General features: G+C 40.2%; 1 protein-coding gene and 2 long non-coding RNA genes across 3 annotated transcripts; 1 reads left to right on the top strand and 2 right to left on the bottom strand.

The window, feature by feature from the left end:
- Window positions 1-508: 508 nt before the first annotated feature.
- LOC138407758 (cytosolic phospholipase A2 gamma-like) lies at window positions 509-14853 on the bottom strand. The gene is made up of 14 exons (XM_069525204.1): window positions 14599-14853; window positions 13420-13530; window positions 9369-9511; window positions 8958-9144; window positions 8752-8857; window positions 8274-8414; window positions 7583-7630; window positions 7326-7466; window positions 7013-7159; window positions 6849-6932; window positions 5336-5484; window positions 3486-3657; window positions 1380-1553; window positions 509-710 (listed from the first exon to the last, which is right to left on the bottom strand). Exons 1-13 carry the CDS (start codon window positions 14689-14691, stop codon window positions 1381-1383), a joined length of 1695 nt encoding a protein of 564 aa, XP_069381305.1. The 5' UTR covers window positions 14692-14853; the 3' UTR covers window positions 509-710; window position 1380.
- Window positions 14854-19380: 4527 nt separating this feature from the next.
- On the top strand, window positions 19381-20776 carry LOC138407821 (uncharacterized). The gene is made up of 2 exons (XR_011241138.1): window positions 19381-19807; window positions 20589-20776. It is a non-coding gene; the product is annotated as an uncharacterized lncRNA (long non-coding RNA).
- On the bottom strand, window positions 20321-22042 carry LOC138407820 (uncharacterized). The gene is made up of 2 exons (XR_011241137.1): window positions 21537-22042; window positions 20321-20850 (listed from the first exon to the last, which is right to left on the bottom strand). It is a non-coding gene; the product is annotated as an uncharacterized lncRNA (long non-coding RNA).
- Between the last annotated feature and the right edge of the window lie 322 nt (window positions 22043-22364).

The raw sequence follows: 22364 nt of genomic DNA, 5'->3' as shown, positions 1-22364 counted from the left end.
TCACAGTGATTCATTTCATTTCCTGTGGTGTTCGCAGACTGTGAGACGCACACTGGAGCTCTCTCCTGTGGGTGTGCTGCGACCTCTTGCGTTATGTTTGGGTTACTCCCTTCACATGCAGTGCGACACTCAGGCTGAATATGGTGTGTGTGAAGACTGAAATCATATTCATATAAAATATAAGTAATAGCATTATGTACGTGTACCATAACCCTATCTGCCTATCTGTCATTGTTGTTAATGAACACTCCATTCTCACGTCTTCACACCAGGAGTTCCTCCCTTGCAGGACTCTGATCGGTCAAAACCTCTTTGCTGTGTTATCCTTGAAATTGTACAGATATGTGTGGCAAGGAGTCACAGGGTTAGTGCAGTCTAAGTCTTAAGTGACTGCTAGAGTCATCCTGTGACTTCATCGTATCATGTGATAGGAAAAATCATTTCTACAATGTTGTCAAACCCATTATGTATGTGCAGTGCAGTAAACCCGTGAAGAAGACAATTACTCTCACATTATGTAACCGACATTTATTTAGAGTGTCAGCCATCTTAGCAGACATCATTACATGCATGCTCTGTTTGGGCTTCTTCTCCTCCGACTCTTTATGTAGATGAAGTCAGAGACTGATTCACAATCATTGTGAAACCACACAGGTCAGTTCAGAGCACACCACCATGATTAGATTCAGGGCTGGTGCAGCACAGACTTCCTGGAAGGGAGAGGAAAAGAGAAGAAGAAAGATTTCTGATAAGTCGAATATTTATTCATCAGCTATCCACATCTCCCTCTCGCTCGGTCTCAGACACACAGTGATGCACAGATATGACATGAACTCATTTTATGGAGTCTCTTTTTTATCCATCAATTACCATTTTTCACAGAGGCGAGAACCAGTCCTACAGACAGATTTGTTCTAAAGTAGTACGAGCAATTGAAGAAAATTCGTGGAATTCACCAATTCAATCATACTTAGAATTTCCTCTCAAGTACACAAATAATTCATGAGGAGAAAAACAGATAAAGAGCTTTCATTACAGGGGATTCTTTGCCTGAGCAATTCCGTTATCTTATCCTGAAGGAACTTTGAGTTAAAATATAATAGATACATTTCTTTTATGAAGAGATATCAAATATCATTATCTCCATCACCACCATCATCATCACCATCATCATCACGGCCTGGCAATTTACTTGATTGGGGTATTTTGTCACAGCATCTAATTTCAGTTGTTTGGATGTTTTTGATTATTTATTGTATCTGACAGAGAGAGAGAGAGTTTGGTGAATACAACCTTGAGACATTGAGCTCACAAATTAGAAATTAAAATGTGTCTCTCTCATTGTCTTGCTTGACAACCCTGTAACACTCCGGCCAAACCTCATTTCTTGTTCTCTCGGCGTAGGACGGCCTTGTTTATCTCCCTCAGCAGAGTTTCCTTGTTGTTCTTCATGTTAGCTTCAGCCGTCTCCAACACAAACTTGATCTTGGTCTCACTGAAAGGAAGCTGGAAGGCGCGGAACTCCTCCATCTTCGCATTGATCTCCTCTGCATCTATAGACAGTGAAGGCTTATTAGGCTCTAATCCAATGAGACCCTGCTGTTCTATGACAGCTTGCTAAAATTCATAGAGCTTGTAGTAAGTCACACAACATGTGCCAAGGAGTAATTTATATTCATTTGTATCGATTTGATTTGTTTGGGAGAATCTACAAGGTCAGAAACTAAAACTAGCAATGAATAAATAATTTAGTTAACTGAAATAAAAATAAAAATGACAATTACAAAAAAAACAAAAACTAAATAAAAACTACAATGAACAATGCAAAGCTAACTAAAACTAAACTGAATTGCAGATAAATTCAAAACGTTTTTGTTTTATCCCTCGATTACTGCCTGTCCTGCAGGTGATGGTTAAAGAATGAAATTGAAGGACTTGATAAACCATATTTGGTGTCACACATTGTTTCATCCTTTTTCAGCTTCTACAAGTCAAGGATTTCTCTTAATACCTGGAAAAACTAAAACTAAAACTAAATAAAAACTAAACTAAAACTACAAAATCACTTGTTGAACTAACTAAAACTAAACTGAAATAAAAAAGCAAACTGAAAAACTAATGAAAACTTCAAAACTATAATAACCTTGATATTTACTTTGGATTATGTACAGCAAATCGCCTGCAAACGAATTTTAAAGACGAGACCACTGTGCACGCTCCTGCAAGCATCAGCATGCAGAGCCCTGATAATGCATTTCAGCATTGTCAGATACTGAAATACAAAAGCATACATCCATATCCAGACCACTCCTCCGTTCCCTTCACTGGTTACCAGTGGCTGCCCGCATCTGTTTGAAGACACAAGTATGTTGCGTACCCCGCTGCGAATGAATCGGTCCACATCCAGGACATGGTCAAACCTTACACAAGTGGACGCACTTGGCTCTGCATCGGTTTTCTGCTCCCTCACCGTGAGGGGCAACTAACCACTCAACAAAATCACGACTGTTTGCTGTATTGGCTCCAAAATGGTGGAACGAGCTCCCCATTGACATCAGGACAGCAGAAAGTCTACACATCTTCCACCACAGACTGAAGACACATCTCTTCCAACTGCACCTTGGTTAATAAGATGTCGTCTACTCTGGTGTTTATATGAATTGTATATTGAACTTACATGTAGCACTTGTAGTTCAGCTTTTCGAAGCTATTGTACTTACATGATTTTTTCTGTTCTGGGTTCGTACCCTCATGGTTGAATGCACTTATTGGAAGTCGCTTTGGATAAAAGTCGTTAAATGATATGTAATGTAATGTAGCTTGAACAATCGCAAGGAGTGAGCAAAGGGAGTGATGGGAAACTTTCACTGCTTAAATAGACTGCCTCATAGTATGTGTATTAGAGATGATTGTAGAGAGCGAGGTATGCCACATGATAGGATCAGCCAAGCTCAGTTGTCTTCCTGAACTACCTTGCAAGCATTGCTCCATTTTTGCATGCTGACAAGCTGCCATGTGATTATTAGCACTGAGGCTGAAATATCACAAACACAACCCTAAATGCTATTTTGTGTGGTCTTCGTTTTCTCCCCAGCTTCATATTTATGGATTAATGTGAAATCAATCTTGACTTCCACTGAGAGAAATGCTTTCAGATTGATAAAAGGTATTGTCAAAACAAATAATTCACTGCTCCTGTTCCTATGCTACACAAATATAATACACTGTACATTGCAATATACAGCAGTGGCCCCAAGAGAGAAACACATTCATAACAATGCTCTGTAACATTTTATTTGTGCTAACCTATTAAATCTAGAAGCCATTTCATTTAACACAGGAAAAAAAACTGTCCATACTGCATCATGAAAACATAGCTCATCTTTGTTTCTGTCCACTGAAGTTGAAATCATATTTAGGAGCAGTTCTGGCTCAAAGAGGAAAAATCATTAAAACAAATCTTCAAGTGTGTGTGCGTCACAGACCTTGGCAGTTCCGTCTATTGAAGAGCGGCATGTACACGATTGTAGGCTCCTTCTCTTTTCCCTCAAACACGTAGCAGTCCTTTGGCCACTCTCTCTCCTCCAGGACCTTATCGTCTATCTCAGGGAAAGGCTTCTTTAACTCCGCAGCATATTCTCTGGCCAGAGTCAGAGTCTGAGGAGAACGCAGGAGCGAACACCAGTGTCACACGGTTTTACATCCTTGAACTTGTTGAGTGGTCAACAAATGACAGATGAGGAATTGTTATAACTCAACTATCCTTTAATTCATAAACCACAGGTACCACTTTGTCATAATCTTATTATTCTGCCCTCCAGACTTTTTTGGACTTGTTTTGGAGCTAGTTTGGAATAGAGTTTCTGTTGTATGGACTTTAAACTTTTGTCTTTGTGGACCTTTAATGTCAACAGAGGACTTTTGGTTTACTTTGAGAAATCTTCTCCAAGGCTAGCGAGACTCACAGGGACTAGTGCTGGCGATTCATAGTAAATAAAGAGTTTGGCGGCAGATAATGCATTATTTAGAGGCTGTATTGTGGATGCCCCAGTCACTTGCGTTGTATGGATATACGCCAACCGCGTGTGGATCTAAAAGCGTCCGAAGGACTCCAAGTTACTCCAAACCTTTATGGGTGGGTAGATCTACATACCATATACTGGAAATAAGGACCAGGTTGAAAAAAAATGAACTTCTCCTTTAATATACTTGTCTTTGTCCTGTTTTTCACTCCTCTGATTGGCTCACCACCCAAATGTGTTACACCTGACTTCAGTTGTCTCTCTCTGTGCTCCCCACTGTCCTTTTTCAGTTCACCTAAAAATCATTTCAAGCATTTTTAATATAAAGAGCATTTTACCTTTGATCATTCATAGTGCTCAGCCTGTGAAAACTGTATGATTTCCTAAGGGTAGAGACTTTGTTAAACCCTGAATGATTTAACCTGGGGTTACCTCAGACTGGGCTTGGAGACAACTCAGCTATAACAAAGTCTGCATTATAAACTGGGGGCAGACATGAACATTTGCTGGCCAGAAAGAGGCTATTGAAATGCATTATGAGGACCCTGTGGTTTTTTTAGCCTGGTCTATTCATACTTGTAAGTACAGGTTGGAATATCTTGCCCACTGCTGCTCCATTCTTTCATTAAAATTTGTCTTAGTCCTTAACTAGAATAGTGCCCCTTTAATGGGTCATGAGGAATTAATTGAAATATAATTGATTGACAATGCCATTCAGATAACCCTATGAGGTTTGTTTTTAGGAATATGAGAATTTTCTCTTTCCATAGATGAACATTGAGGCCTTCATTTTAATAAGCAGAAAGAATAAGTAGACAAGTCCAAGGCTTAATTCCTCTGCCAATCCAACCATGGGCTGCTCCAAAAATTTAGTTCAGATGCTCTGGAGTACTTTTAAAAATGTACATGCCTTGTTTCTTACCTGTTCAAGCTGCTCTGTAACACAACTCTGAAGACGCTGTGGTGTTCACAGGTGAATTTAAAAACCTTGTTTATCCAATTAAGTGTAAAGTGTCAACTTTGTAACATTTAGTTTTTTACATAAAAATGTAAAAATGTTTCGAATTCTGGATCATCAAACATTTTTTGACATTGCACAGCACTCTACTCAGTTTTGTTGTATACTGTGTATACATGTGCAGAGCAGGGTTAGGCTTATTGGTGAGTTCTATTTACGAGCCAACAATCAACTGAAATGACAGGTTTTATCAAATATTTTTACCTATATGGTTATTAGTTACCCCATGTTTTAAAACAATGCCTCAGGCTGAAATGTATAGGAACACACACGCCCAAACATGCACACTCTTTACCTCAAACATTGTTCCAGCGCTGTTCTCCAGTACAATAATGAGGTCAATGTCTCTCTTCTCTCCCAGAAAAGGAGGGTAGGCAACATTGATCAGCAGCCCTGCATCAACCAGGTGGAATATTTCTTTGGTGCCAAGGCAAGGTGGAACATCTGACCGGCAAAATCATTTGCAATCACTATTACAAGCAAATCTGTTATTTATTTATTAATTTATATACTTAGCATTTTGTCTTTATCATATTGGACCATTATAAGACAATGTCACTGTTCACTTACTGTATTTGTTTCTTTACTTTTTTATTGCTAACTATGTCACCAGCATCGACTGTATGTAAAGACTAACGACAGGACTGGTCCCCAAAAGTGAATCCAAAGCATTTCAATTGCCACCTGGTGGCTGGTTGTAATATAGGTCAGAAACTCTGCTGCCTCCTCGTTAGAGGATGGGACATGGACCAAACTAAAAAGTTAAAGTACTCATGATTTCTGTCATTTTAGGTAGTTGTTATGAAGCTATGCTAATATTTGTTGATGTGTTTATTTTTCTGCTACGTGTGGTTATAATTACCCATTGGATGCTATTCAAACAGGGTGAAACTTCATATTCATATATGACAGCTAAGACTGACTTGCGATTGGTTGAGGGAGTGTATCAGCTGGACCCTACTACTGTGACCATCCCCCGATCACTACTGTGCAAACTCATCAATCAAATTTTACTTGTACAGCCCATATTCACAAATACATTTGTCTCATGGGGCTTAACAAGGTATGACATCCTCTGTCCTTAACAATCAGCAAGAGTACGGAAAAATGACCAAAATAAAGCAATGCAATAGAGGCAGCGTGAAACTGAACACCTCAACAAAATTACAATAGTTAAAATTGAAAGTTTGTGACATAATAGAAAGGTGTGTCGTTTGAAGTATTTATACATAATACACTGTCTGATAGAAATGAACCGAGCAGCGATGATAATGGAAATGGAGTTATTGCCAGTAATGAAAAATAGGTGTGCAAGAGTATTGTATATCAAGCAGTCTTGTAATTATAGTCCATGATCAGCTGCCACCACGATCACGATCCAACACCACGATGGCAGGGTTCAAATACAGGATATTTTGGCTTCATTTCTGAATAGTGGGTGGAAGTGGAGATGTGTCTTCCATCTTTATTTACAGTGCATGGTCACCAGTAAACGTTACCTCCATCGGAGGGATCATGATGGAAGAAAGCTAACAGTTTTTTCCACTTCCAGTAGACACATAGCAACATTAGCATTTAGCTGGAGTCCCGTTTCCAGGCACTTCATCAATGTAAATTTAATATATTTTAATATTTACTCCGTCTAGGTGTCTGCTAACTTCTGCTCTTAAGTGCTGTGCTAGGTTTGAGCAGTGTTTTGTATCTTTTTCACTGAAAGCAGCTGATGGAAACCATGGTGATGACAGTGACTGAACTAGAGCATTACTCAACTTCTTTCTTAGAGTTGCTGAGGAGGTCTGTCTTCTCACCTTTGTGTTGGTAGAGGTGGTTTCTGGTTGTTCCCCACTCCCACTTCTTAATCAGTTGAATGACTTTCATAATGAGTTCAGAGACTGGGGGAAACACATTGAGAACAATAGATGCTTTTCCTTCTCATTTCAACCAAGTGAATAAACAGTACTTTCACACTGACCAGAAGTTTTGAAAGCTCTATCCTCCAGACTGTGGCTCCAGGTGTCTACTTCCTCCAGCAGCTCCACTCTCCACAGCTGAAAAATACTTTTTCTTTCCTCCATATTCTTTGACTTCAGCAGCGTAGAACGATTAACATTAACCTTGTCTGGAAAAATGAGAATCTAATAGGCACCATGCATTCTTTATTGTATCACAAGAATCATTGACAACATTTCTCTCTGGGTGTCAATGCAGTTTAACGAATGAGCTTACAGCTGCCAAAATAACAGCATTTAATGGGTAAAACTATGTCATCTGAGCAGGACCATCACCTTCTAGTATTTTCTGCAGCATGTTCACGTCAGAAAGAGCAGTCGGATCGCTTGTCGAACTTCTGATCAGGTCCACCAGTTTGTCAAGGGTGTTGTATATACGAAAGAACTCCTCAGCAGCACTGTCTATATGCCCGTCCACTGAGCCAAATACACACACACACACAGAGAGCAAGCGTGTATGACGTTCAACTCACACATGTTTTACTGTGACTACTTGTTTTCCTGTGTGGGTATAGAAATGTGATTGTGATTACCATTAAACCAGGGAGGGATGCTGCATGCCAACGCAGAACCCAGAACACCTGCACAAGTTCAACACACACACACAAGTTTGAAAATGACGACTCATATGCATGCATGGCCAACACTCCTGCCAATCTATTATTGTATGATGCAATATGGCAAAAATACACACCAACACAAAATTACATCAGTTTGAATTACTTGAAACATGAGAGAATTTCTTTAATTCTGCTTTTCTCTGTGCTCTTCTCATTTAAATGTGTTTAAACGACACCCCTGCAGCCTTTTATGTGTCAAACAGATAATGATCTCACTTATGCAATATGAGTTTACAGTCATAAATATGCATTGTCACACAGAGATCATTTGAAGGAACATTTCCAGTAGTGTTTTTAACTCAAGGTATATTTTTGGCATTTTAATGAATAACTTACTGAATTCCTCCCCTTCTTTCAAATATATGATTTCATCCTAACCTGTAATTTAAACCGGATTTTTAAATATTATTGATATTATTATTATCATCAGATGAATTGCCTCTTGGAGGCAGTAAAACAAACTTAAAACATAAAATGAACACCATACTCTGCATCGTATATATGCTCATAATTTACATACCAGAGCATCAGTAGCTTCTTGTTGATTCAATTCTTCTAAACATGCAAATCCATGCTCTTACCATTCTCACATGTAAACACACACCTTGTAGTTCGACCATGTCCCGCTCTAGCTTCTGCTCCAGCAGCTCACCGCTGTGAAACTTACTGCCCAGGAGAGACGTTTCAACAAAGAGACCCAGCTCTGTGAATCCAGCCTCATGAGGACTCACCTCAAACCATTTCCCTACGAGACAGAGAGTGAATTTCACACTTACTGTTATTCAGTCAGTGAATCACTTAGACCCTGCAGTGACATGTGCATAGAAAAGCTCTGTGAAGGTGTTTTATCTATAAAATTCACCCATTCACACAGACATTAATACACTGCATCTATGTGCAGCACTCTCTCTATCTCACATCACTCACACATTACTGGGTGTCAGGGGCAGTTTGGGGTTCAGTGTCTTACCCAAGGAAACGTCAGCATGCAAAATGAGGGAGACAGGGATTGAATCTCTGACCTTCTGGATTAGTGTACAACCCGCTCTTTCTCCTAAACCACAGCATATGCATGTATATACCTTCTATAGGCCCATCTGAAAAGCACCCCTTCTCTACAGCGCTGTAGATGGGATAAGGGTTTGTAGCATTCCTGCTGGCCTCGTCTGAAAGATGCCGCAAGTCCATCTGATGAAAAACAAGATATTTATGGACTGTGCTTACAATCATTGTAACAGGATGTGTTTTCAAACAGGAAGTAACAGTGTGTGTGTGCGCGTGCTTGTACATGTTTCATGATCGCAGCAGAGGTTAAGAGCCCCCAGACATCAGTGAGAGAGAAAAGCTCCTTATTTGCCCTCTTGTCCAACCAGGCCAGAGCATGCTCCAGCTCGACCCCAGGACCTGAAAACATGGACACCGCTCTGTCCATGTTGACGCTCCACTGCGGGTCACTGTACAGGGTGGACATGGACCTGAGGAAGATAGGTCAGCACGTCAAATGAAATCATTAGCGAGTATAAATGTTTTTTTTATGTAGTCTTCTTCTGTAATGAGTTATTTGTAGTAGCTCTTCCAGCCACATGTTAATGTGTTACATGCCAATCATATCCCATTATCACCTGTCCCATAATCTATCAGCAGCTGTTCAGCTCTCATTACACAAACTTGACTCTGTGTGTGAAACTGTGATTGTTACCAAGTTGACCCAGAGACTCCTCCAAGGTAAAGCAGAGAGTCCAGCAGACCATCCTTTTCCATCTGATAGAGGGACCCCACCAGACCCACAGCTGCCCTCTGACCCCCACCTGATGGCAGCAGAGCGATGTGGGGAACCCAATCCTGGTTGGAGAGATGGTAAATCTGATAGCTGCTAAGCTAATTGCAGGAAACTGTAGAGAATGACATTATTTATTAATTAGGTAAACTTCTTTGTTTGGGTTATTTATGAGGCTATTGTTGGCTACTGGGTTTCTGTATCCTATTTAAACACTCATTTCCTTCAGAAATGATCCAAAAAAATTTATATTGCATCTCATTCTATATCAAATGAGATGTTGTGAAAAGTTTGCTTTATTCGGAATATTCTGCGGTTGTTGGGATGTTCATGCTATTTTCCCTCAATATACAATATGTAGCAATATGCAAAATTACATAAAACAATTGTTATTTTACATGCCAATCAAAATAGGAACAGAAAAACAGGGCAAAATTGTAAATGACAGAAAAATACTTTTACTATTTTTTATATATAATATAATATATTATAAGACAAACACACACACACATATAATTATGTTATGTTACATATGTACTCATATATATTCTCTACACACTATGATACATGTTGTACAATGATATTATCAGAAGTAACAAATAACTTGGAGCCTAATAGGCTAAAAAGCTAAGTCAGTCCCACTGAGGTATGTGAGCAAATCCTTTGAGTCCCCAAGCAGTCTCTCCTCTGCATTCTTTGTTGTACAGGCTGTAGTTCAGAATGTTAACTCGTACTTGAGAAAATATCAGCAGAGGAAAAGTCAAGTCAAGTCAAGCAGGTTTGTAAAAGTATCTAGGGCTGAACACTTTCAGTGCATATTGTGAACTCTGAGAACATGATTCAGTCATTACCTGAACCACTTGAAGCAAAACTTTGACTCTCAGTACCCAAGTGAATTTGTAACATATGTAAAGTGCTTTCATTTATTTGGCTCGCAGGTAGTTTGATAACAATAAAAGTCTACAGGCAGCAAACTTAGGTTCAGAGGCTTCAAAGAAATCTGAGACTTTGAGACATATCTATCCCCCTCTTACCACCATTAAAATCCATGATTCTTTCAGTTAGTGCCAGATAATATCTTCATCGTGTTCTACGTTTGTGCATCAGACAGGTTACAAAAAATGAAATATATAAAGAATATAATAGGTGGGTTTGGGGACGACTATCATTCTCTCAATGTTACTCTAGAAAATTAAATGAAAGATTTGTTTTTTTGTTTAGGAAAATGTTTGCCCTGTATTCTCCTCATTACCGCATGAAAATCATAAAAATGCACCACAGAGCGCCACAGCAAGTCATTCCTGCCTGAAGTCATTACAAGCATATCCATTTGCACTAAATATTCAATGTACAGTACGCACAATATTGTATATATTTTATTTTATTTTTAATCTTATATGCTATATTTCTACCATTTACTTGGAGCAATTGTAACAAACACAATTCCAATTTATCAATCAAGTATTTCTGATTCTGAAAAGGTGACAGTCTGTGCTGAAATTGTGGGCGTGCAAAGCTGTTGAATAATGTCTGTACTGCTGCTGAATATTCAACAATGTTCTTCTGCTGCTCTCTAAAGCTGCTTTCTATGGAGGACAGAAAAATGACTTAAAGGTTCAGTGTGTAGAATTTCATGACATCTAGTGATGAAATTGCATTTTGCAGCTGAATGCCCCTCACCTCACCCTCCCCTTCCAAACATGAGAGAGAACCTGTGGAAACCTTCAGTTGTCGTAAAAACGTAAAGTTTAGTTTGTAGAGTTTGGACAACTGTAAAAAACATGGCGGCCTCCGTAGAGAGGACCTGCTCTTGATGTAAATATAAAGTATTCAAATACAAAGGGCCCCAGTCTAGGGTAAAAAACAACAACAATTCATTCAATTTAGATGATACACATTCATGAAACATCATGAAGATTATTTTACATTCAGTTTCATCCGATAGACCCCTTTCACCTAAATCTTACACACTGGACCTTTAAGTATAAAGAAAAAAAGAAAGACATGTATAAATAAATACAAATGCATAAATAAATAAATAAATAAATTTCCAAATGTATTTATTTCTATGTCCGTATGCTAATGAGAAAGGCGATCCTAACATCACTCTCATGCAGGATTGGTCACAGGAGTGTGACGATCCAGTTCTACTACTTCTGCCTTTCAGTGCTGACTGTTGTGCAGTAGTTGCTGTTTGCAGTGTTGTTTCAGTTCACACAAGAACGAGATGAAAACGAACTAGTTCATTTTTTATTGGGATGATTGAGAAACAAACTTACGATCATGTGTTTAGTTATGAATCGATGGTGTCGGAACATGTCTGTGTGTTTTTGAAGAACAGTGGAAACAGTGAAACACAGAGTTTCTCTCTGGTCACAGCTGCTTCATGATCAGAGCAGAAGCTGCAGCTGGTTTGTATCAAGCTGGAGTTTCTGTTTCCTCCTCCACTCTGACCTGCTCTCACTTTAACTCATAAACACTCATCAGTAGTTATCAGGACCTGATCAGTACATGGAGTAACTCAGTGTTTGTTGGATTCCAGAGTTCATGAGACTCATTTACATATCATGAAAAATTACTTGTCAACATGTTGTGCTCAGTACAACATGAGAATCAGAATCAGAATAAGAATCACTTTTATTGCCAGGTATGTGAACACAAACGAAGACTTTTTCTTTAGTAGTTGAAAAAACCAACAAACATAGAGACATGACGCATAGTCAGGACTCAGTGTTAAATTGACCGGAGCGGCACGCAGACATGATCCCACACCTTCGATTAATAACTAAACACATGATCGTAAGTTTGTTTCTCAATCATCCCAATAAAAAATGAACTATGAACGTGAACTAGGTCAATTCATGTGCATGAACTGAACTTTGAACTCGTGAGAACTTACACAACACTGCAAACAGTTAATAGTTAACAAATGATCCCATGAGGGAGTTAATGTCAAACACTTTATAAGTGTTGAGTAAAACTAACTCTGGTTAAAGTGAAGTGTTAAATTTTACCTCCAAAAAGAGTCAATAATTACACTTAATAAGTGTTATTAGTAACTCTACAAGACTTAAATTTTGCTGTGTGGACCCATATAGACACTTCACAAGAGTTGAAATCAAATCTCACAGAGTTAATTTGGGTATGCTGATTTGGTGCAGCCGGCAGAGGCAGGGTGTAACATTTTCATGTTTACAATACAACACCAGCGTCAGCTCTTATTGCCAAAAACTCTCTTGACATCTTCGTTGGTGTGTATTTGTTTTCTGTCGTCATCTGTTAAACCATTCAGTCACAGTGAATCCTGCCGTGTTCTCACATCGGCTCCTTTGGACTTTCTGCAAACTTTATAGAAAGTCCACAGAAAGCCTGGAGGCTCCCATTCAGACATTTGCATTCACACAGACCCTCTGGAGAATGTCCGAAGGATCTCTGGAGTTCAGTGCATGTCTGAAAGCAGTTTAACTCTGTTTGTGTTGTGCAAAGCAGGGAAAGACTTTGGATTTGCAGTGGATTACTGTAAACAGGCAGCACCTCTTTGACAGCATTTTGAGTCAGTAACCCATGAGTAACATTTATGTGATACATTTTATAACATATCACAAAACTTACCACTGTATTCATTACCCTAAGACCATACAGCTTCAGCAGTGTCTGCTCAAATGTTACTGTAAGACCTTAAAATAGTGATCATACAAAGCCATGGAGGACGTGTGTGTTACACAAAAACAGGCAAAATGATATCTGAGCAGATATGACACCTTCCCAGATAAAATATGGAGTGGGAGACAATGCACAAAGATGAAACTCACTCAGGCATGACAAACAGCAAAATGCAACGTCAGGTAGAAAGCAGAAGAACTAAGAGGCATACACTTCCTCCTAACTCCCTTACTTCACCAACCAGCAGACAATGAAACAAAAAGAAGACAGACAGAAATGCAGTGTAGTGTGTGAGCAGTTTCTTTCTTACTGTAGAACAGTTGATTCCCAGTTTGTTGAGTGACTCCAGAACTACCCTTTTCCTCCTGTCAACATAGTCCTGCTCACCAGCACACAGGGAGTGGGAGTGATGGATGTGTTCCTGGGGGGGAATAAGATCAACCAATTTATACAGCACACTGAATGGAACCTGTGATTGTATATTCTTCAAATATCAATTTAAAAGCTGAATTTAAATTTGGGACTCCAGCCCCCTTGCAACCCTCAAATAAGGCTCAAATAGGACTACTCAACTAGTTGACTATCAAAACCACTTGTCAACATTGTCCATCATTGTAGAGTAGTCGTTGGTCTGTGGGTTTAACACAGTGCAGTGGCATCTACAGCAGATGTGCAACAGGGGGCGCTGTTATTATTGACAAGCAGTTGTCTAAAGCAGCAGTATGACCAAATTCAGGTGCTCGGCTAAAATCATCAATATTTTACCAGAGCAGATAAAAGTGTCAGCTGCTACATGTACGATTGCCCTAAAGTACAACAACTATACCAACGCTATGCACAACTATCTAAAGCTAAACCCACTTGCTGCTAACGCTAGCAGCAGCAAAGTTAGCGAAAAGCACCAACAGAGTGGACAAGGACGGCAGACGATAATGAAACAATTCTCTGAATGTCTGATCACTGACAACCAAACGTTATATCTCTCTCATGTACATTGATATGGGTGGAACAAAATATGTCTCACACATTGAAATAACTAGTTGACCTTTTTTATAGGGAATAGTGGACTACTAAGATACAGTAGTTGTGAATTCCCGACCCTCAACAGATAAGTGGAATAGATAATGGATGGATGGATTACAATTTGAAATTTGCTCCAATAACACACTATACATATTGCAGTGTATTTCTTAAACACTGCAATAAACAGCTGCTGAGAGATGATATCATATAAAGTATTATAATACAGCCTGTGTTTTATCAATTGATAATTTTCACATTACAAAAACACTCTAAAATCTCTTGTTGCCATCACAGTCAATAAAAAGTGTATGGTTCAGTGCCCAGCAGCATGAAAGATTATCCTTTGTTTTGTTTTTTTAATATCATACCATACAGACAAATACAGATCAGAGTAACAGCACCTCAACAGTGAATTATTCTAATAATCATGCTACTAATATGCATCTTCAATCCTGCTGCTTCTTACCTCCATGTTGTCCGTTGCTTCCACCAGAGCTCCTGAAATCACAAAACACAGGCAAATCAATGAGACAGATAAGTTTAGCATTCTAGTCTGCATGTGAAAACAACCTTCTCAACCAAATTAAGTTCTGGTCCGAATCCTCGTCGGAGTGAAAGTTGTGCCTAAACTCCTCTGCTGTTTTATTTGTCTGATCAGAAGAGGCAGGTGTTTTTTCTCCTTTTAAGCAACTGCTTCGGTTACAGACAACACACAGAAAAAAGGAGGGAGAGAGAGAGAGGTAGGGAGTCAACCTGGGACAGGTGCCAACAACAAAAGGTGCTCAGATATTACTACACACACCCACACATTTAACACACCGTAAAGGTGCATGGTTTTGGTCTGTGTTGGTACAAGTACTGAGATTCTTCTGTAAAAATACTGATTCAAAAATATAGAAGTACCCTGTTACAAGTAAAAAACCTTGCATTCCTGTTTCCTCTTGATTGAAACTGGAATAAAAATTGAGAGTTGCTATAAAAAAGAGTCAAGCTTGGTTGTCATCTGAATGGAATGTGTTACGACCCTTCTGATGGTATAGTGTCTAGGGATATTCGAAGGGCCTAACACTGCGCAGAGCAGGGTGTGTGGTGTGGCAACACAAGTAAACGAACCAAGGTTCGGGTAAAAGGAACAATAATTTACTATACAAAATTTCGCCACAGGGAACAAGGTAACTATTAGTAGTGCCCAAGCAAAGAAATCATAAATCAAAACGTGCAGTCCTAATCTAGTGCAGCAACACTCTATGCTATCACAGAAACAGAATCCTAAGCTACTCTACACATAATAAATACATGGTGTGGCTCCTACTCCGTACCTAGTGAATTGTAACAGGTGTAAGGCTACTTGGTGGAAATGTAAACCCATGGGTGTCTTCTATTTTACTGATCCATTTTGCTTGATTGACTGGTGTCACTGCTCAATGATCCTAATTCTCAGCGCCTCGTGTGTATTCTTTGAGATACTGGTGCTTCCCAATCTCTTGTCCTGGCGGATGTGCTACCCTGGTCAGCCGAATCCTCATGTAGATCGAGTGTGTTGATTCATGGAATAGAAATGGGATGTGTACCAGTGCCATTGCACAATATATACTTGAGTTGTGGATTAGCAAGTGGTGTGTTTAGAGTAGGTGTACAACCTTCCCTACCAGTTTATATTGGGGAATGATCTGGCAGGAGGTAAAGTGTTGCCTACCCTAGAGCTGGTGGAGAACCCAGAGACTCAATCCGATGACTTGGGCTGGAGTTTCCCTGAGGTTTTCCCAGCCTGTGCAGTCACACGTGCTCAGTCAAGAAAGCTGGGTGATGTTGTTGACCTGGCTGCCTCTTTCTTAGCCCCAGTATTTGCCACAGATCAATCAGAAACATCAAAGCTAGTTGATGAGAAGGTTGCTTGTGTCAGGGAGTGCCCTGAAAACACGGGTGCTGCATTAAGTAAGGGTGCTCTGGGCACATCTGTCACACATGATCAGCTACTGGCTTCACAGAAAGTGGATGCTACCATTAAGAACTGTTTTTTTGCTGTTACTCCAGTGGGAGTTGATAAAGAAAACATTGTCTACTATATGGAAAGAGACCTTCTGATGCGCAAGTAGACTTCTCACCTTCGTTATGGACGAAAATGGAGAGTGGTACGTCAACCACTGCCGAGACATTTTGAATGGGTGCCTTGTGCTCGTCGCCGGCGTTGCTTTGAACACAGAGACGCATATTATCCAGGTTTACATGAAATCCAATTTTAGAGAGACATTACGTTTAAAAGAGAGAGAGAGAGAGAGACGGTGAGAGCGAAAGACATTACCAAAAAGCTGCTTGATTTTGTAAACATACATGATCCAGGTCAGTGAGAGACCAATTTCAGAGAGACAGAGAGAAACCATGATGTAAGGTCTTATCACCATCCATGGCATTTAATTTTTAAAGTTCCCCCTCCTTCAGGCTTCCTGGAAACATTCTTTAACTATTTAGGGGTTTTATTTTGAAAATCCAGTGTCTTTCAGGCTTCCTGGGAACATTCTGTAACTATTTGGGAATTTTATTTTGAAAGTCCACTCTTTTTCCGGCTCCCTGGGAACATCCTGTAACCATCTGGGAGTTTTATTTTGAAAGTCCACTCTTTTTCCGGCTCCCTGGGAACATCCTGTAACCATCTGGGGGTTTTATTTTGAAAATCCAGTGTCTTTCAGGCTTCCTGGAAACATTCTGTAACTATTTGGGGTTTTTATTTTGAAAATCCAGCGTTTTTCAGGCTTCCTGGGAACATTCTGTAACTATTTGGGAGTTTTATTTTGAAAGTCCACTCTTTTTCCGGCTCCCTGGGAACATCCTGTAACTATTTGGGCATTTTATTGTGAAAGTCAAGCTTTTTTTAGGCTTCTTAGAAACATTCCTTAACAATCTGGGGATTTTATTTTGAAATTCTAGCTTTTTTTTACTCTTCCTAGGAACATCCTGTAACTACTTGGGAGTTTTATTTTGAAAATCCACTATTTTTCCAGCTCCCTGGGAACATCCTGTAACCATCTGGGGGTTTTATTTTGAAAAACCAGGCTCTGTACATCTTTCCTGGTAGCATTCTATTACTATGGGGGGGGTTATTTCAAAATAAAGGCTATGTACAGACTTCCTGGTAACATTCTATTACAATGGGGGGGGGCTATTTTCAAAATAAAGGCCCATTACATGTTCCTGGTAATATCCAGTTACTATGGGGGGGGTGGGGGGGCTTATTTTTACTTTTATTTATATGCTCCAAAATTTAGCAAAAACCACCACCCTCACCCGGATTCGAACCCAGACTTACGTCACATGATCCGAGTGCCTTAACCACTGGGCCAAAGCGGATGGTGGCAAAAACTTTGAATCTAGTAAATTTATAGAGGAGACTTGACCTCTGACAGTCTATGGGGTTGCTATGGTTACTCACTGATTAGATGAGGAACACCTGCTGCGCGCTCACTTTGGAGACAAAAACTGGTTTCAGACCAACCCTCAAACAAAAGCTTCTAACTCAAGATGTATAAGTTGTATCTGAGAAATGAACACATTGTGAGAATCACAAGACTTTGGCCGAAGTCCACATATGTTTATATTTAATAAGAGTTAAGAAATGAGACCGTAAGAGCAATTTAGAAATTTAGTTTTCTCATCAGGAATCTTTTTTGGTGATCTCCATTGAAGTCCATTCAAAAGTTAGAGGGTGCTGCTCTAGCGCCACTCTTCAAACAAATGCTTGTAACTCAAAAACTATAGGTCCTATCTAAGAAATGAAAACATTGTGAGAATCCCAAGACTTCCACGAACGTACAGATATGTTTTGGCGGGAGAGAGCTCAGGAATGAGACCGTGGGAGCGAGTTAGAAATTTTTCTTCGTATTTCTCCTTTTCTGACTTTTTTTCCCAAAATTAACATGGGAGTCAATGGAGAGGTGAGACCGGAAAAGATTTTTCAAAAAAATGTTCAAGCCTAAACTACTGAACCGACAGATGTCAGAGTGACATGTGTGCGTAGGAAACAATCTCTATTTTCACCTGATGTGAAAATCATGTCTGTCGGACTCCGTTTGTGGCTAGGAGAAGTGTTTAAACAGAGAAAAAGTGGCTGAAAAACGCCCGTTTTTGGAAACTCGCTCTTTAGGACGAGAGACCTTGAGTCCCATTCGTCGGTTTTGGCCGCGTTTCCGCGATTTTTGAGCGAATTATTGGACGAAATTCTTAGAAAAGTCATAGCACACGATTCGACGTATTTCCGCATGTATTTTTATAGGTCTCGAGTATGTGCGACGAAATCTGTGGGAGGAGTAGCGGGACGAAAATTTACGGAAGAAGAACTAAGAATAATAAGCCCGAGCAATAATAATATAAGTGCCAATGCATTGCATGGGGCTTCGCCCCATGCAATGCATTGCCAGCTGGGGGCGGAGCCCCCAGCTGGCAAGGCACCCATAATAAGCCCGAGCAATAATAATATTAGTGCTTCGCCCCATGCAATGCATTGCCAGCTGGGGGCGGAGCCCCCAGCTGGCAAGGCACCCATAATAAACGCAAAATGTTCGAGGAATAATAATATAAGTGCCAATGCATTGCATGGGGCTTCGCCCCATGCAATGCATTGCCAGCTGGGGGCGGAGCCCCCAGCTGGCAAGGCACCCATAATAAGCCCGAGCAATAATAATATTAGTGCCAATGCATTGCATGGGGCTTCGCCCCATGCAATGCATTGCCAGCTGGGGGCGGAGCCCCCAGCTGGCAAGGCACCCATAATAAACCTGGAATGTTCGAGGAATAATAATATAAGTGCCAATGCATTGCCAGCTGGGGGCTCCGCCCCCAGCTGGCAAGGCACCCATAACTAGAAAATCTCTCCTGCCGAGACATTTTGAATGGGTGCCTTGCGCTCGTCGATGCCGGCGTTGCTTCGAACACAGAGACATTTCCTTTAAGACGAAGGAAAAACCAGGCTCTGTACAGCTTTCCTGGTAGCATTCTATTACTATGGGGGGGCTTATTTCAAAATAAAGGCTCTGTACAGACTTCCTGGTAACATTCTATTACAATGGGGGGGCTATTTTCAAAATAAAGGCTCATTACATGTTTCCTGGTAATATCCAGTTACTATGGGGGGGGATGGGGGGGCTTATTTATACACTCAAACATAGGCTCTGTACATGTTTCATTGTAATATGGGGGGGTGGGGGGGGCTTATTTTCAAAATAAAGGCTTTGTACAGTCTTCCTTGTGACATTCTATTACAATGGGGGAGGGTTGTTTATTTTTATATTCAAAATATAGGCTCTGTATAGACTTCCTAGTAACATTCTGTTATAATCATAGACTGTATATAAAGATGGACGTAGTGTCCGTGACGTCACCCGTTGGTTTCTGTAGAGTGAAAATGAGGCTCGTAGTGGGCGTTTCACCCGGCGCCATCTTGCCGGGGCCTGACTCCTCCTAGTTCCGGGCTAACCCATAAATGGGCAAAAAGGCGGCGCGCGAGTGGACGCTAGGCGGGCCGAGTGAAGACTGACAACCGAGCCACGCCCACAGAGCTTATCGTTTCCTGGTTAGCTCAGGCTAAGGAGCTAGGCTAAATGCTACCCGCGACTGCTAACCGGCTAGCGCTGCGGTGTTGTTGCTCCGGGATGGTCGCGGTCGTAACATCGAACCGAACAGAGGTAAGTTACCCTGAAAATATACAACAATAAAACCTATTGATTTATTTATTATTATAATCATACTACATATACTTACATTCCTCAAGTGGTTTTTGATGTTATTGAGGTAATTCACCGTTTATTTAACACATCTAATGAAGTTTGAAGCAAGTTAACTAGCTTTAGTAAAGAGTTGTTTTGTCATTTGATTGTAATTTTAATAAGTTAATATTAATAAGCTGCATGTGATACAGACTTGTATAACCGCCATTACTATTACAACCTCTTTTTTTAGCCTGTTATGAATTCACAGTGAATTAGACCCAGTGCAGATGTGTAATTATATGACAGTTTAGATGTGATTATAATCTCCACACACCACTGTTGTAAACAGTGCTCATATTTATTATATATGTATATATACTATATATCTGTTTTAACACTGCGAGAAGTTGAGGGACTTGAAGTGGACTGTTATCAACAGCACTGTGAGAGATCATCACCCTTGAATATTACAGATGTGGTAGAAAGACATTTTATATATTTATACAATGTTTATTTCTTTTAGTACATCAGTTTGGCTGAAATCCGTGGTGCTTCCACCTGCTGAACACAGAATAAACTGTAGGTACCCGTCTTGGCTGCTTAACACAGCTGATATTACATGTGTCAAAATTATTGTAATTATTGTATTGTACAGTATCTGTAAATCATGTTTCTCCTCTGTTCCTTAATATCTACAGATGTGACAATGATTTTAGCATAAAACATCCTTTAACATGACTTTTTTCATTTCATGAAGCACTGCAACACCTGATGTCCTCAGAATCCACTGTGGCCGCAGCAACATGGTGGAGATCGGCAGCTTCAGGCTGGTCAACATGATAATAATATTGAGTCAATTTCTATATCCATTATGGTTGGTAAAATTAACACTATCACAACAATGTTCATCTTTTACTTTCTGATTTAATAAACCTTAGATAAAAAGTGTTGTCTTTTCTTTTTTGCCATAAGAGACAGAACACGGTCAGCACAGCTGTGTCCCTCAGGTTCGTCCGTCCCTAATAAAATGACAGGAAACATAAAAGTATGGCATTATTGCAGAGATACGTGTTACTTTCAAACAAAGTCTGTGTCCTTATATTCTGTGGATATTCAAGTATGTATCTGAATATGGTTTGGGATTAAACAGTGTACTACAATGAATGTGCAGTATGGAGTTATTTTACATTAAAAGTATTGCATATATAATGTAATGCATCATGTGCAATAATTTGCTTTAATTGTTAGTAAGTTCTGGGTCTATACCTGGTAGGTAAACTCTTCATTCATAAATAAAGTTCAGCTCAATAAGTTTCACACTGCAGCAGCTGCACTAACGTTATTTCTGAAACAATAATCTAATAAAACATTATTACTGAAGTTACTCACAGTAACGTAGTCAAGCCAAATAGGTTGGGGAGCTGAACAACTTTACATAACGTTAGATATCTAACTTGATGATATTCACTAAACACACAGTCGACTTCAGTTTAAAAGATTTATCACCATGAACTCTAACGCTCCTCTCTCCGCTGTGTGGACGCTTCATGTCGGGTTAATAACTCCCGTCCCTCCCGTTAGCATCGCCGTTACTGCTGGTATCTTGCCTGGAGGTTAGCGGAGCTAAGCTAACCAGCCAGGTACAGACACAATGATACCTGCTCATCACTACTGACACGTAAATCAAAGACAGTACTTTACTCACCACAGACACTGCAGCACAGACGTCTTCCACTTCTCCGTCAGGACAATCAGCCGAACAACAGACGATGATATTGACATGTGAGTGAAAACTCCTCCACAGACTCCGCTCGTGCTCGGTGACGGGGATTAGCCTGTTAGCTCAGGTGAAGCCGAGCAGACCACAGGCTAACAGCCCGAGTGACGAGCTAACGGTGACGTCATGTGTCAATCAAGTGATAATTATTCATAATTTCAAACCTCTGTATTATCGAAACGAGCGAGTTAGAAAAAAATTCACCCCCCCCAGAGTTGTCATGGAGGAAGAACTTACTGATTGAGACTAAAACCGTTTTTTGAACCAGGCTGTAAACACGTTTAATTCTGCTCTAAAGTCGGGCTTTTTAACATGGGAGTCAATGGGAATTGACTCCCTCTTGGAGCCAGCCTCAAGTGGCCACCCAGTGAACTGCAGTTATTTGCATTTCCGTATTGGCCTCAGCGCTCAGCCCGGGATGTTGCCGCTTGGTTATAATAGGGGGGGGGCTTATTTTCAAAATAAAGGCCCATTACATGTTCCTGGTAATATCCAGTTACTATGGGGGGGTGGGGGGGGCTTATTTTTACTTTTATTTATATGCTCCAAAAATTAGCTAAAACCACCACCCTCACCCGGATTCGAACCCAGACTTACGTCACATGATCCGAGTGCCTTAACCACTGGGCCAAAGCGGATGGTGGCAAAAACTTTGAATCTAGTAAATTTATAGAGGAGACTTGACCTCTGACAGTCTATGGGGTTGCTATGGTTACTCACTGATTAGATGAGGAACACCTGCTGCGCGCACACTTT

The sequence above is a fragment of the Paralichthys olivaceus genome, chromosome 5, assembly GCF_024713975.1.
Source record: "Paralichthys olivaceus isolate ysfri-2021 chromosome 5, ASM2471397v2, whole genome shotgun sequence".
NCBI lineage: Eukaryota > Metazoa > Chordata > Actinopteri > Pleuronectiformes > Paralichthyidae > Paralichthys > Paralichthys olivaceus.
Note: the sequence above shows the minus strand (reverse complement) of the source record. Positions and strands in the feature narration are given on the sequence as shown.

What these genes read in the sequence shown, in the direction of transcription:
- LOC138407758 (XM_069525204.1), bottom strand. Translation starts at nt 14,691, where the DNA reads ATGCAGACTAGAATGCTAAACTTATCTGTCTCATTGATTTGCCTGTGT. An exon ending in AAGCAACGGACAACATGGAG is followed by an intron (nt 13,531 to 14,598) that starts GTAAGAAGCAGC and finishes ATTCCCCCCCAG; the next exon opens with GAACACATCCATCACTCCCA. An exon ending in GCTGCAGAAAATACTAGAAG is followed by an intron (nt 7,160 to 7,325) that starts GTGATGGTCCTG and finishes TCATTTTTCCAG; the next exon opens with ACAAGGTTAATGTTAATCGT.